The sequence below is a fragment of the Lingula anatina genome, chromosome 5, assembly GCF_051362555.1.
Source record: "Lingula anatina isolate TDL-2025a chromosome 5, LinAna3.0, whole genome shotgun sequence".
Lineage (NCBI taxonomy): Eukaryota > Metazoa > Brachiopoda > Lingulata > Lingulida > Lingulidae > Lingula > Lingula anatina.
Window position 1 is genome coordinate 536946 of NC_141771.1, and position 14065 is coordinate 551010.

General features: G+C 38.9%; 1 protein-coding gene across 3 annotated transcripts; it reads right to left on the bottom strand.

Moving 5' to 3' along the window:
* Positions 1–863: 863 nt before the first annotated feature.
* LOC106159861 (lewis-type alpha-(1,3)-fucosyltransferase-like) lies at positions 864–13281 on the bottom strand. Of its 3 annotated transcripts, XM_013536291.3 has the most exons (3): positions 13068–13209; positions 11076–11254; positions 9034–10890 (listed from the first exon to the last, which is right to left on the bottom strand). In XM_013536291.3, the coding sequence occupies exon 3, from the start codon at positions 10651–10653 to the stop codon at positions 9502–9504; it is 1152 nt and encodes a 383-aa protein (XP_013391745.2). In that variant the 5' UTR covers positions 10654–10890; positions 11076–11254; positions 13068–13209; the 3' UTR covers positions 9034–9501. The 3 variants fall into 3 exon arrangements, with proteins under 3 accessions (XP_086869331.1, XP_013391745.2, XP_013391744.2); XM_087013205.1 differs by lacking the exons at positions 9034–10890; positions 11076–11254 and adding an exon at positions 864–3551 and having other exon boundaries at positions 13068–13281; XM_013536290.3 differs by lacking the exon at positions 11076–11254 and having other exon boundaries at positions 13068–13208.
* Between the last annotated feature and the right edge of the window lie 784 nt (positions 13282–14065).

Below are 14065 nucleotides of genomic sequence, written 5' to 3' on the forward strand. Positions count from 1 at the left end.
AAAAGTACACACACTGGACAATAGAAGTGTCACCCCTATTGAACCAATACTTTGGGGGAGATAAATGACTGTGGAATGATATGCTCCTGGTATCATTTTATTAACATCAAATTTCACAAAAAGACCAGTAATACAATTCCATGGTACATGTACAGCGGTTTTATACTCATTAGTCTCATTATATGTAGACCAGGCGTTATAACTTTGATTACTCTGATTCAGGTGGTGACACTTCTATTGTCCAGTGTGTGTACGTGTAAATGTTATCTGTGACAGCCATGTTGTTTTCATATTACTTACAGGTAATAGAGAAGGAGAAGCCGCACTAACCTAAAAAAGCATGCACCTTAACTTGCAGTTTTGAACCCATACTGTACATATACAGATGGCTGCCATAGTGTTAACGAACTTGAAACCCCCGGATTTAAAAATAATGTATAAAGGACCCTGGGCCAGAAGACGGCCTCCGTCCACCCCTTGCAGGTGTCGAACTTACCCACAATTCTTCCGATTGCCAAAAAATACTATACCTGCTCAGGTAAGTTGGGGTCCAACTTATTCCCTCCTAATGTCGTCTCACTGGGACTTCAATTGCTTGCTATGTACCGCCAGATCAATGACAGCCAAAAATAGTTCTGTTGGACGAAAGTCTCCCTTACAAAGCAGTAGATTGAATAGCAGCTGTTTATTTGCCCTCGCAATAGAAAAGGGTATGTTTTGCTGTGTGCGGGACACACAATGAAAACATGAATACAATAGCGTTGCACGACAAGGTTATTTTTCAGTGACCCGAATTGTGCACGCTGGCTCCACAAGGTGTCGCATGTGTAGACCGAGCATTTCAATGGAAAAAGATACTTCCAAATATTTGTCCATAACTGGCATTATTTTTCATTTTATTCGCAAATTCGATAGTTACAGCAATGGTCAGTAAGCATTGCGTTTATGGCACATGCAAAATTGTCTCTAGACACACTAACAATCCACTAATAAATAAATGAACAAACAGATCTGCAGATATGCAAGCCGTGGGTTCGGTTATGTTGAATACTTATAGGGAGAAGTTTAATATAGAAAAAGTTTCCAAGGACACTCGTATGTGTACTAAACATTTTATGCGAGGATACGAACCCATCCATCTTATAATGGTATGGACGATCATTTGCAACTTATTATGAAGATGCATATTAGGGAACTAAGAAGTATTTGGTCCAAGCTTTCAAAAAGGAAATTCAGCGGGAAGCTGTTTATTATTGATCAACAGTTACAAATGTACTAGTAATTGACATTTGACGAGTTATTACTATTATCATTGCTATTTTTATTCATTATTAATTGTTATCGAGCGGAAAGGTTAATAAGTAGTTGGATAACATTTTATCAATGTTGTTGAGCACAAGCTAAAGTTTTCCTCGGTAGCTTTTGGCAAGCCTGATCGAAGGCCACCAGACTGATCTAACAGTAGGCCTACGTGTTATCACCCACTAACCGCAAGGTGGAATTGTTGTCCTTCAAAAACACGTTGTCTAAATACATGTAGTTTCAAGGAGCCAGGGAAATGCCATTGTCACAATAATAAAAGTACATTCTATTCTTCTGCCCGAGTTTTTGTGATTTTACCAACTACGCCAAATTTCAGAAACTTATCGGGTCAGAAGTGAATTATCAGATTAAGATCTGACACTGAGTGCGATGAACAGGCCACTGATCATCTTGTTGTTATCTTTACCCATCAGCTGGTGAGATTGGTTTGACCATACCTATCTTGCTCCTCTGTTTTACCTTGAGAGGCGTTTTGCTCTTTTCCCAAATGTTTGATTTCATTCTCTGCATTGCACCTTTGTTGATTGCTGAAGTATCTCTGCTTTTCAAATAAGTATTGTTACTTTGTAAGAAAGTGCTCGTAATATGATTACTTTGTATCTAACGATCGTAATATTGTTATTTTGTAACAACTGCCAGTAATATGATAACTTTGTAAAAAAACTGCTCTGTTAGCCGGTGATAATTTAATCTTCAAATTATAAAGTAATCATTTTATAAACTTCAGATCATCAGGGGGTTTGCATGTACCGTACCAACTACGTATATCCTGGGCGCTGTAGGATTTCACTGGTTCCGTTGGAGAGTGAAGCTTGGCACAAATATTACAATAAGCACGAATCCAATAAGAAACTTGAATGCCCGCCTTTAATTGCAACAATTTGGCATATTCAACGTCGTATTTATCTAGTTCTTTCAGCCTGTGTGCCAGCTCTTTGGGAGACTTAAAGTCGTGTGTGTCTATGTGCCAGGACGGAGGGATGCCAAGACGCGAGTAGTTGGCACCTGAACGTGTGACCGGGATAACGTCCAATGGAAGGATTTTATAGAATTTTTCTGTGATATAATCCGTAGCAAAACTATTTTCAAAAGAAAGATAAAATTTGTACGTTTTGTTATACATATCCCTACATTTATTGTCCCTGTTGAGTCCACATTTGAATGACCCGCAACCCCCATAAATGTCCACGTTCATATATTTCTGTAATTCCTTCACATATTGCATACGTCGACATTCAGCATTACAATTGCTGACTGCCCAGGCCGCTAATTTAGTTTTGCTCCTGGCAACTGATAGGTAGTCCCTTTTCTTGGCTTCATCGTGGTTTTTGTCAAGGAGGGGAAATCCGTATGGACTGTAGATGTCGCTGTCCTTCCTGTGAGTCATCGTCCAGTTAAACGTCCAATCACTGTATAACTTCGAGTGACATGGACTCTCGTGATTGGTCCATATCCAGCGCGTTTTGGGATTCCGTTTTTCTGGTTTTTTACCTAACGCCGGACCCATGAAAATGATGGCATCGGCATCATAGGCAGCACTCTTATCCTCCGTCACCTTACAGTTACCCACGGGACACTTCAAACCTTCAAATGAGGTGTGATAGTTTTTCAACCCCAAGTAGTCAAAAGCATTAGAATTGGGAATCCAATATAAAATAAGTTTAACATCCTTTGATGCATCCGAAATGCTCGCTGCACTCAGTGGATGTGTTCGACGCTCCTGAAATCCGCGCTTGTGAAGATTTTTGTATTTTGGTGATGGTATTATAAACTTTGGCACACTTACGGTTTTATATATCTCTGTTAAGAACAGCAGTCCGAACAGGAGTGCGGACACGATGACTGTACCAAGAACGATGTGCACATGTAGCAACACGTTCATTGTCATGGTTAGTCAGGACAAGATTTACAGATTTACGAAACAGATGGCAGGCTTTTATACAGGGGTAGAAATCCTTCTTGGCGAAGTTATCAAACTATCCAAGATGACAGGCTTTTATATAAATCCTTCTTGACGAAGATATCCAACTATCCAAGATGACAGGCTTTTATATAAATCCTTCTTGACGAAGATATCCAACTATCCAAAATTACAGGCTTTTATGTAAATCCTTTTAACCAAGACGTCCAACGCGCCAAAGAGACAAAGGCTTTTCTATAAATCCTTCTTAAAGTGGATGTTAACAAATCCTGCTATTAGGTCTAGGAAGGTGTCAGAGTACACTCATCTGAAAGTCAAAAACAAAAGATGTCACCTTAATATCTTATTACCACGCAATTAAATGGCACGCCAATGCTCAAAAACTTTTTGAAAAAACGTACGTGTGAATGATTTGATGCATCCAGTCGGTTTGGTATGTGAACCAGAAAGGTTAATCCTACTAATGGACATACCTAATTTCTCAGCGCACCTGCGCTGTGGCCGACTCTCTCTGCTGCTTTTGTAGTAAATAATTATTACTCATTCTAATCACTTTGTGATGTCCATGGTCATCAGTATGGTCATCAATAACCAATAACCAAATTACTAAGAGTTGAACGTACATGTACTACCAGCTGACTTGCGGGTGCATGGACTAATGCGCTGAAATGACCATAAACAGCAATTTCAAAAAAATTAAAGATCATTATAGAAATGATCTTAAAATGGACTGGCCCTGCTTTTAAGATCAAACCAATCTGACAGGTATTGGTCCAGCAATCCTCCGATCTCCCACAATGGGGTTACCTGTCTTCACAATGGGAGAACGTTACTAAAGTCAGACCAGTTATAGCGTTACTCATTGATTAAAACCATGTTAGATCATTTGTGATCTGAAATTGCTGTTGATAATCAATTCAGGCGCACTAACGATGTTTCCCAAAATTAACCAATAGTATGGCAAGATAGATCGCTAATATATATATATCCCATTTTGATTATTTGTTTGTGAAAGCTGTCCATATTACCCTTACTTTGTGAACTGAACACCCTGTTACTTTGGAGGGCTAGGCTTGATCAAGTCTGTGTCAAAATTCTTTGAGGTTTGCAGAAAATGTCTCCCTTTGTTTCTCTGGCTCCTAATTTAGCCCAATGTCTATATTTTTTATCTAGTCCCAGGGGCGGATTTAGAGGGGATCCAGGGGGGGCTTACTCCCCCCCCCCCCCCCCCCCCACCTTCGGTTTCTGAAACAATCACACTAATATTCCCCTCCTAAAAAGTCTTTAGCGGGCACCAAAACCCACCACAAGGGGGCCGAGGGGCGGCTTCGAATGCAAGGCATGTCATTCGTAAATAACACTGACACCCCCCCCCCCTCATATCCTGGATTTGCACCTTTCATACCACCTGTATATCGCAGATAAAAATGTGTCTTTTTTATAGAATTATTTGTCAAACAGCTATACCCTTGTACGCGGGTTCGAATCCTAGAGTGTTTAATGCAGTAATTTTGCTAGATATAATTTCTGATAATTGCATTTTTTTACTAGAAGTAAAACGTATATTAGGTGGGAAGGTGGGTGAGACACATCGCTGTCGTTGGCGTGCGCGGCTGCAAAAAAAAAAAAAAAAAAAAAAAAAAAAAAAAAAAAAAAAAAAAGCCGTCATCAAGTCACGAGTTCGAGTCCCTGATAATAACGCATGTCATTTCGTTACAGCAACGACCTGACCCTGCAATCGGGAAGTAACGGGAAAAAAAGCCGGTATAGTTTAGAATAAGTGAATAAGTCGATTTGACAAAAACTTATTGCTGTTCTTTATCTTAAATTCTTCCTTTCTCTTCACTTTTAAAGGCTTTAAAATGATGCTCAGGCGGGGATGACCATAGTTCTCTATCATTTACCATCTACGCCACAGATCAAACTTGAATGCAGTCAATAGCTAATCTGGCATGGCGTACCGCCCTTTCAACAAAAAGTGCTCGTGCACATGATGAACTATAACTTAAACATGATACCAAGTTCGCAGACTGGCGATGCGCGGTATGAAATACATATGCACGGCTCACGGCCTATTGATTGTTATAGCAGATATATACATGTACAGCCAAACTGGCCCTCTCTGTAAGAAAGGAGAAAGTTTCTATTTGTCCCGAACCCTATCAATGAAGCCTGTGTGGCTACGTGGTAACGCCGTCGTCTTGGACACAGTCAGACTATTTTACGCAGGTTCGAATCCCTAGATGTTCAATGAGATATTTTTACTCAAAATAATTTCTAATAATTACGTCTGGTTATTATAAGATGAAACTCGTTTGTTTTGAGGTTGGGCGGTTCAGTCACGGCGCAATCGGTAGCAAAAAATGCCAAGCCATCAACAAACCATGGTAACGGCAAGTCACGAGTTTAAGTCACAGACGACGCATGTCAAGAAAGAGCTGGCCCCGCAATCGAAAACGAATGCAGGCTCTCGTGTTTCTGAGCAAATTGCCTTTTGCATAAAAATCTGGTATAGTTTAGAATTAGTGATCGATTTTGACAACAACTTATTGCTCGTCATTATCATAACGTCTGCGTCTTCATTTATATTTCTTTTCTCTTTGCTTTAAAGTCTTTAAAATGATACTTATGCGGGGATGGTCAGTGATCTCTATCCTTTACCAACTACCCAACGGATCACGATTGAACTGAGTCAATGCTTTACCCAACAAGGCATTGACTGAAGGGTTGCTACGTGTAAAGGTTACGCTATCACAGATGTTTGGGTTATGTCTTGCACCCACCAATGAGAAAATGATAAAACACGTGAAAATTGAAACATAGAGTGCAAATGAAAGGTTACAGAACATGTCAGATAGAATTACATGGTTGTGGTGGAGAGGGTAAAAACAAATATTTCACAAATAATTAAAGGTCTTACCTTGAATTGCTGCTTTGTTAGTACCAGTACCAGTAGGCCTACACAATAATTCCACTAACTCCGCATATTAATCCTCGTCCTAGAGGGCATTCCCAGAGATTTAGATCGATCTTACTAGATCGACCTAACTCCCTGGGGGTTCACGCTAAATTGCAGTCAGCCGACCGCGCACGGAAGTTAATTACCCCCTTACAGCTATTAGTCGGCGGGACGGACATTTAAGCTGGATTATATGGCAGTAATCTAGTGAGACTCCCCACGGGGATAGATCGATATTAAATCTATGGGAATGCGCCCCTCGTGTTTAAAGCTCCACTGGAGGCAAGTGATAAACTCACTCATTTACATATTTTGTTTATATAGTCAGTCATTATTATCATTCACTTAGCTTCATTCTTCCATGACTATTATATCATTCTCTGTGTAAGTATGCCTGGGGCAAATGCATATATCTGATGAGTAGAAACCCTCACTTGTTAACTACTGCATTGCAATTAGTATTTAAATCAGTTGCTGCCACTTTGTTTGCAGATCAACCCGGGAGCCACCGGCTCATATGACGGTTATTTAGGAAAATATTAGATTTGGCCTCGTTTTCAAAAAGGGGAGCGGTAGCTCTAAGAAAATGGCGGGATAAGAAGGTATAAGATGTACATATGTTTATACAATGACAGGTTGATTTATATACTAAAAATTCAACAGGACAATACAGTATAGGCTTAAGTTACATTTTATACACCAAAGGAATGTTCGTGTATCGATTTCAATCAGTATTTTCTTACGTTACTGGCTAATAGCACAATGGCCGCACACAAAACGTCATTGTAAACATAGACCTTTGAATTGTGCCAAATGTAGCTTAAGGGCTTTTTTCTTTAACTGTTCCTGCTTTTTCATAGTTTGGTATTCGTTTTTGAACAATTTTTAAAATGTGCGATGGCCTGTAACTTGTAGGTTTTCACCATTTCCAACAAGCTGTATAGTCTCCGTACCGGGTATCTATCATTTAGTTGATGGAGTGATGGCAGTGGCGTTCTGGTCTCAAATATGGAATGAATGTCACCGTTTAAGTGAAATATTTGAAACTTGGCTTCTTCAGCAATTTCTTCGTGTTTTTGCGTGAATAATATTAAGTGGTTTGCAAAATGACATTGTCATCCGTCCTGCATACACGTATACAATACGTATGTGCATATGGTGGTGTTCCGGTACTTGTTTGCAAGGCGGTGTGTGTATAGGGCGGGGGGGGGGGGGGGGGGGGGGGGGGGGGGGGGGGGAGGGGGGGATTGGTAGGTACTAGTAGCTGTGGAAAATACAGTATTGTCAACTAACCATAGGCATGTTTCAAAAGATGAATCTTAAATTATGGCTTTAAACATGTTTACATTTTTGCTGAGGGGGGCGTGTGCAAATGTATTGTGTTAATCTTTTTAGAAAAAACATGTAAATCCCAAATAAGTTTGATTGCATTGGTTGGGGGTTTTGAGTGGAAGTGTGTCATAAAAATGCAAGTATAACAGAGATGAATAATATGTATGTGTGCATGTACATTAAATGAAACAGGATCTTCAATGAATAGGGCGTGATAGTGGGAAACACCGCAATTTGTGGTGCTCTGACTTGCATGTGTTTTCTAATATTTTCAGACCTTGATTCAAATTGGGTTTTTAATTGATGATGGGTGTGCAACTTTGCCTAAAGTTCAATTTCAGATGATTTTTGTTTATCATTACTGTTATGAATTATGTATAAATAGTGCAGTTTAAGGTGAAGATCGATTGTAAATAGTGCTGTTTAAGATAAAGATTGATTGTTATAGGCTACAAAGATTGCAATTAATTTATCACCAACTGGCTAATTAATGCACAATGTAATGTAAAATAACAATTTTTGCAACATACACCCCATTTCCATAGATTTTTAGATCGATCTATCCCTGTGGGGAGTCACTAGATTACTGTCAGCTTGGCCGGCTTAAGCGTCTGTCCCGCCTACTAAAAGCTGTAAGGGGGTAATTAACTATGGTGCCCGCTCGGCTGACTGCAATTTAGCCTGAACCCCCAGGGAGTTAGGTCGATCTAAAACTTAATCTTTAGATCGATCTAAATCTCTGGGAAAGCACCCATATACAGTACATGTACCCCTGGTATATATATATTTGCACAGTTTTAATAACTTAAGGGTGTAACAATCTTGACATTTTCTGTTGGTGATACCATGTTTCAGACTAGTTGAAATGTCTCAGAGTAGTTGAAATGTAAAAATAAAATAAAATAAAATAAAATAAAATAAAATATAACAATGTAACTACATATAAATTGTCTTTCATTTGTTATTTTTCATGTTTTAATGAAAGGCATACCCTCATCAGTTGGCCTCATGTAATAAAAAAAGGGTTATTTACAAGGGAAAAAAATTAAAATTCATTTACATTAGCACCATGGTAAGTGCCAAGAAAAATTATTTTCCTTGTCCCCAATTCTTAGTTGCTCTATGTTACTGTGTGAGGGAAAAATTAAAACGTGCTGAAGTGCTTGAGAAAGAACTATGTCAAAGCGAGGTTAATATACGGATGTTGTAAGTTCGAGTTCTAGGCTTACGCGGCCGTGAATTGATTTGTGCCATTCACAGCTTATGCAAATTTCTTTACATTGACAGAAAGCTGAATAAATTTGCCACAACTTACTGGTAATTAAAAGTTGTGCGGACAGCCCGAGAGCCGCTGGTTCATATGACCGTTATTTTCCCAATTATTAGATCGTGGCCTCGTTTTTAAACAGGATCTCGACTCTCCAAGAAAATACGGCGGGAAACGGGCATAAAGAAGGGTAAGATTAATACGTGATTATGGAATAACTGTAGAGGTATATCTTATAAAACTTGGCCGAACATTTTATTATATACTTAACTTATATTGCATACATCAAATGACATTTATTTCACGGAGTATTCTCTGATTTTACTTGCTTGCACCAAAATGCTTTTTTGAATTATGACAAATGCAGCTTAACGGGGTTTTTTTCTCTGTTAAGATTTTTAGACAGCTGAACAATTACTTTTGAACATGTGAACATTCTGGGATCCGGAGATACTTCTGTCTTATAGACTTTGAACATATTTCTAACAAGGTGTATATTACGCTTAATGACCATTGTGTCAAGTGGGGGCTGTGGCAGTCATGGCGTATTTCATGAAGAAATCTTCAAAATTTTAGCCGATTCACAAGTATAAGACTTCCGGTTTTTTCGAAAAGCCACCTAGTGGCAGACCGATCGCCCCTGTGCTGAAACATTTTCGTGTTAGCCGATGAAAATTCAATGTTCAAATTATAAAGTAATCATTTTATAAACTGCAGATCATCAGGGGGTTTGCATGTACCATACCAACTACGTATGTCATGAGCGCTGTAGGATTTCACTGGTTCCGTTGGAGAATGAAGTTTGGCGCAAATATCACAATAACCACGAATCCAAGAAGAGACTTGAATACCAGCCTTTGATTGCAACAACTTGGCATATTCAACGTCGTCTTTATCTAGTTCTTTCAGTCTGTGTGCCAGCTCTTTGGGAGACTTAAAGTCGTGTGTGTCTATGTGCCAGGACGGAGGGATGCCAAGACGCGTGTAGTTGGCACCTGAACGTGTGACCGGGATAACGTCCAATGGGAGGATTTTATATAATTTTTCTGTGACATAATCCGTAGCAAAACTATTTTCAAATGAAAGATAAAATTTGTACGTTTTGTCATACATATCGCTACATTTAGTGTCCCTGTCGAGTCCACATTTGAATGACCCGCAACCCCCATAAATGTCCACGCTCATATATTTCTGTAATTCCTTCACATATTGCATACGTCGACTTTCAGCATTACAATTGCTGACTGCCCAGGCCGCTAATTTAGTTTTGCTCTTGGCAACTGATAGGAAATCCCTTTTCTTGGCTTCATCGTGTTTTTTGTCAAGGAGGGGGAATCCGTATGGACTGTAGATGTCGCTGTCCATCCTATAAGTCATCGTCCAGTTGAATGTCCAATCACTGGATAACTTCGAGTGACATGGACTCTCGTGATTGGTCCATATCCAGCGCGTTTTGGGATTCCGTTTTTCTGGTTTTTTACCTAACGCCCTACCCATGAAAATGATGGCATCGGCATCATAGGCAGCACTCTTATCCTCCGTCACCTTACAGTTACCCACGGGACACTTCAAGCCCTCGAATGAGGTGTGATATTTTTTCAACCCGAAGTAGTTAAAACCAGAAGAATTGGGAATCCAATATAAAATAAGTTTAACATCCTTTGATGCATCCGAAATGCTCGCTGCACTCTTTGGATGTGTTTGACGCTCCTGAAATCCGCTCTTGTGAAGATTTTTGTATTTTGGCGGTGGTATTATAAACTTTGGCAACAACAGCAGTCCGAACATGAGTGCGGACACGATGACTGTACCAAAAACGTTTTGTACACGTAGCAACACGTTCAGTGTCATGGCTGGACAGGACAAGATTTACAGATCTACGAAACAGATGGCAGGCTTTTATACAGGGGTAGAAATCCTTACTTGACGAAGATATCCAACTATCCAAGACGACAGGCTTTTATGTAAATCCTTTTAACCAAGACGTCCAACGCTCCAAAAAGACAAAGGCTTTTCTATAAATCCTTCTTAAAATGGATGTTAACAAATCCTGCTATTAGGTCTAGGAAGGTGTCAGAGTACACTCATCTGAAAGTCAAAAAAAACAAAAAAAACAAACAAACAAAAGATGTTACCTTAATATCTTATTACCACGCAGTTAAATGGCACACCAATGCTCAAAAACTTTTTGAAAAAAGTACGTGTGAATGATTTGATTCATCCAGTCGGTTTGCTATGTGAACCAAAAAGGCAAATCCTAGTACTGGACATACCTAATTTCTCAGCGCATCTGCGCTGTGGCCGACTGTCTCTGCTGCTTTTGTAGTAAATAATTATTACTCATTCTTGCTAACCACTTTGTGATGTCCATGGTCATCAATTACCAAATTACTAAGAGTTGAACGTATATACGGTACCACCAAGCTGACTTGCGGGTGGATGGACTAGTGCGCTGAAATGACCATAAACAGCAATTTCAAAAAAATTCAAGATCATTATAGAAATAAAATGGACCGAGTTTGCTTTTAAGATCAAAACCAATCTGACATCTATTGGTCCAGCAATCCTCCGATCTCCCACAATGGGGGTACCTCTCTTCACAATGGGAGGACGTTACTTAATTCGAAGTCAGTCCAGCTGTACTGTAGTGTCACTCATTGGTTAAAGGGATAATAACTCTTCGTATAAGATCTGTACTGTAGTATTTCACAATAAAAACACTGTAATCAACTTATGGAAATATAATGTATTCTGTTTTACCAAAAAAAACGGTAGTTATAGATTTATTCTGATATCTGAGCTTGTCATCGGACCACGTGACCTCCATAGATGACTACATGTATACTATGTACATAGAAGTAGAGAAAGTGGCGCTTTCTCTACTTTTTTGACTCTGTAATAATCTCTCAAGAGATCTCTTAAGAGATAATTACGCTTTCTCTACTTCTATGACTCTGTAATAATCTCTTCAGAGATTATTACACAAAAACAATTTTTCAGAAAAAAAACAGGACCTAATTTTGAATGTAGAAATGGATTCATGAACCATTGGTAAGTATGGGAAAATTGTTATTTAGTCCAGGAAAATTCATTTTTGGCCAAAACGAACAGTTATTATCCCTTTAAGACTATTATAAATCGTTTGTGATCTGAAAATGGTTTTCGTGATCATTTCAGGCGCACTAGCGATGTTTCCCCAAATTAACCAAAAGTATGGCAGGCTAAAGCGCTAATACCTGTATATCCCATTTTGATTTTTTGTTTGTGAAAACTGTCCATGTCACCCTTATTCTTTTAACTGAACACCCTGTTAGTTTGGAATGCTAAGCCTGATCAAGTCTCTGTCAAAATTCTTTGAGGTTTGCAGAAAAAGTCTCCCTTTGTTTCTCTGGCTCCTAAATTAGCCCAATGTCTATATTTTTATCTACTCACTAGTGCCCCCAGGTCTGCTGGAGCTGCTCTTTTACAATAACGCACTGGCAGATTTTTACCTGAGATAAATATTGCCAGCGACCGTGCGTTCGTTGCATTCAAGACAAAGGCTACCTGGGAGTTAAAGGGCACTTACCCTCCAATTAAGAAGTACAGGAAGTTCTAGTCAGATGGACGATTAAGATAAGACTTTTAAAGGTAACTAGCATTATTTGCCTATGAAGGCAAGCGAGACGGGGTGTCAGAACACTGGGGCGTATATTATTTACACGTTTGCACACACAGGAGACTTAAACTTACAATCGAAGAGGATTTGCTATTATATTCTATGTAAAATATACTAAATGTTGAGAATATAAAATCATGGTCGGCCTGAAAAATGTACACACAGTGCATAAGTTCGTAGGTGTGACTAGTTACACCCTTGAATAAAATAAATAACATAAAACAAGGTGGAATATAGTGAGATACATAAAATTACATAGAGTGAAAAAGAAAATTAATTAAAACCAAATTTAAAAGTATCCCCACAATCGTTAATTTCATTCCTACGGCATGCATCCAGACTTTGAAAATGTCTCACGTACTTAGAGGCTCCAGTAGTGGAATGGTATGCTACGTCTGAAGGCTTGCATCGTGTAAAGGTTACGCTATCACAAAAGGCGGGCCATGGTAATGGCATGCACCCACCAACGAGACAATGATTAAATACATGAAAATTGAAACAAAGAGGGCATATGAAAGTTTAGCCTACAGAAAATGGTAGATGGAATAGAATTGTTGGGGTTGAGAGGGAAACAAAGAAATATTTCAAAAATATTTAAAGGTCTTACCTTGAATTGCTGTTTTGTTAGTATCAGTACATAGTACAGGTAGCTTCACAAACTCTGCGTGTTATTCCTCGTCCTGGTGTCGCTGCTCAGCATGTAAACGATGTCCACGGAGGGTCGCCAAGGTCACATGGTCCTAATATATGCTAATATATGCTAAGGTATAGATATGAGCAATTACGCAAATTACACTTATCAGTAGGTTGTGCCGAAACATGCAGATACCTTGACGGCGGATGATGATCAGAGAACGTGGAAGAGTACCCTCTGATACCAATGATATACATATAGAAAATTTACAAAAATGAAAAATTCTGATACAAAACTTAAGTAGCCAAGAATTCTCGCTTTTTTTTATCAGAGAGTATGAGTGTGGCATGTATGCAGGACAGAGGCAAATTAGATAAAACATGTTGATTATTATGATTATACAATGTGGAATTGGTGCAGGATTCCACAAGGATGGGAAAAACGAAATGACCTGGCGGCAGGAAGAACCCCTGAATGTTAGCATGATCAAAACGATTGAAGTCATGTACCCGGTATATAAAACTATAATCTGTTTTTAGTTATTAATTAGAGAATGGTAATGCACCAATTGCATTGTTGGTATTATATTAGGCCTATATTGTAAGAGGTCGTGATAATTTATGTTGCAGTACAGAATTATTAATTGAAAATTGAATTGAATTAAAAATTTTATAAGAGCTTGAACCCATTATTGTACATGTGTAATTGGTTCAAGATAAGAGACACAAAAATGAGTAGGCCCCCAATGTCTCGTGAACGTCCCCTATAACGTTAATTATAATCGAGCATATTTGTGTTATAGGCCTACGCGTGTAAGTTATATAGAAGTTTTATGTCAGAAAATCACGTATTACTCATCAATCAAATGTGCCGCGCAAAATAATAAGCCTATCATTTTATCCTGGTGGCTCTTTTCAAAGAAATTTCAACCAGATATGCATCTGTTGTGGGCGCCGCATTGATGGAGCGAA

What these genes read in the sequence shown, in the direction of transcription:
- LOC106159861 (XM_087013205.1), bottom strand. Translation starts at nt 3,211, where the DNA reads ATGACAATGAACGTGTTGCTACATGTGCACATCGTTCTTGGTACAGTC.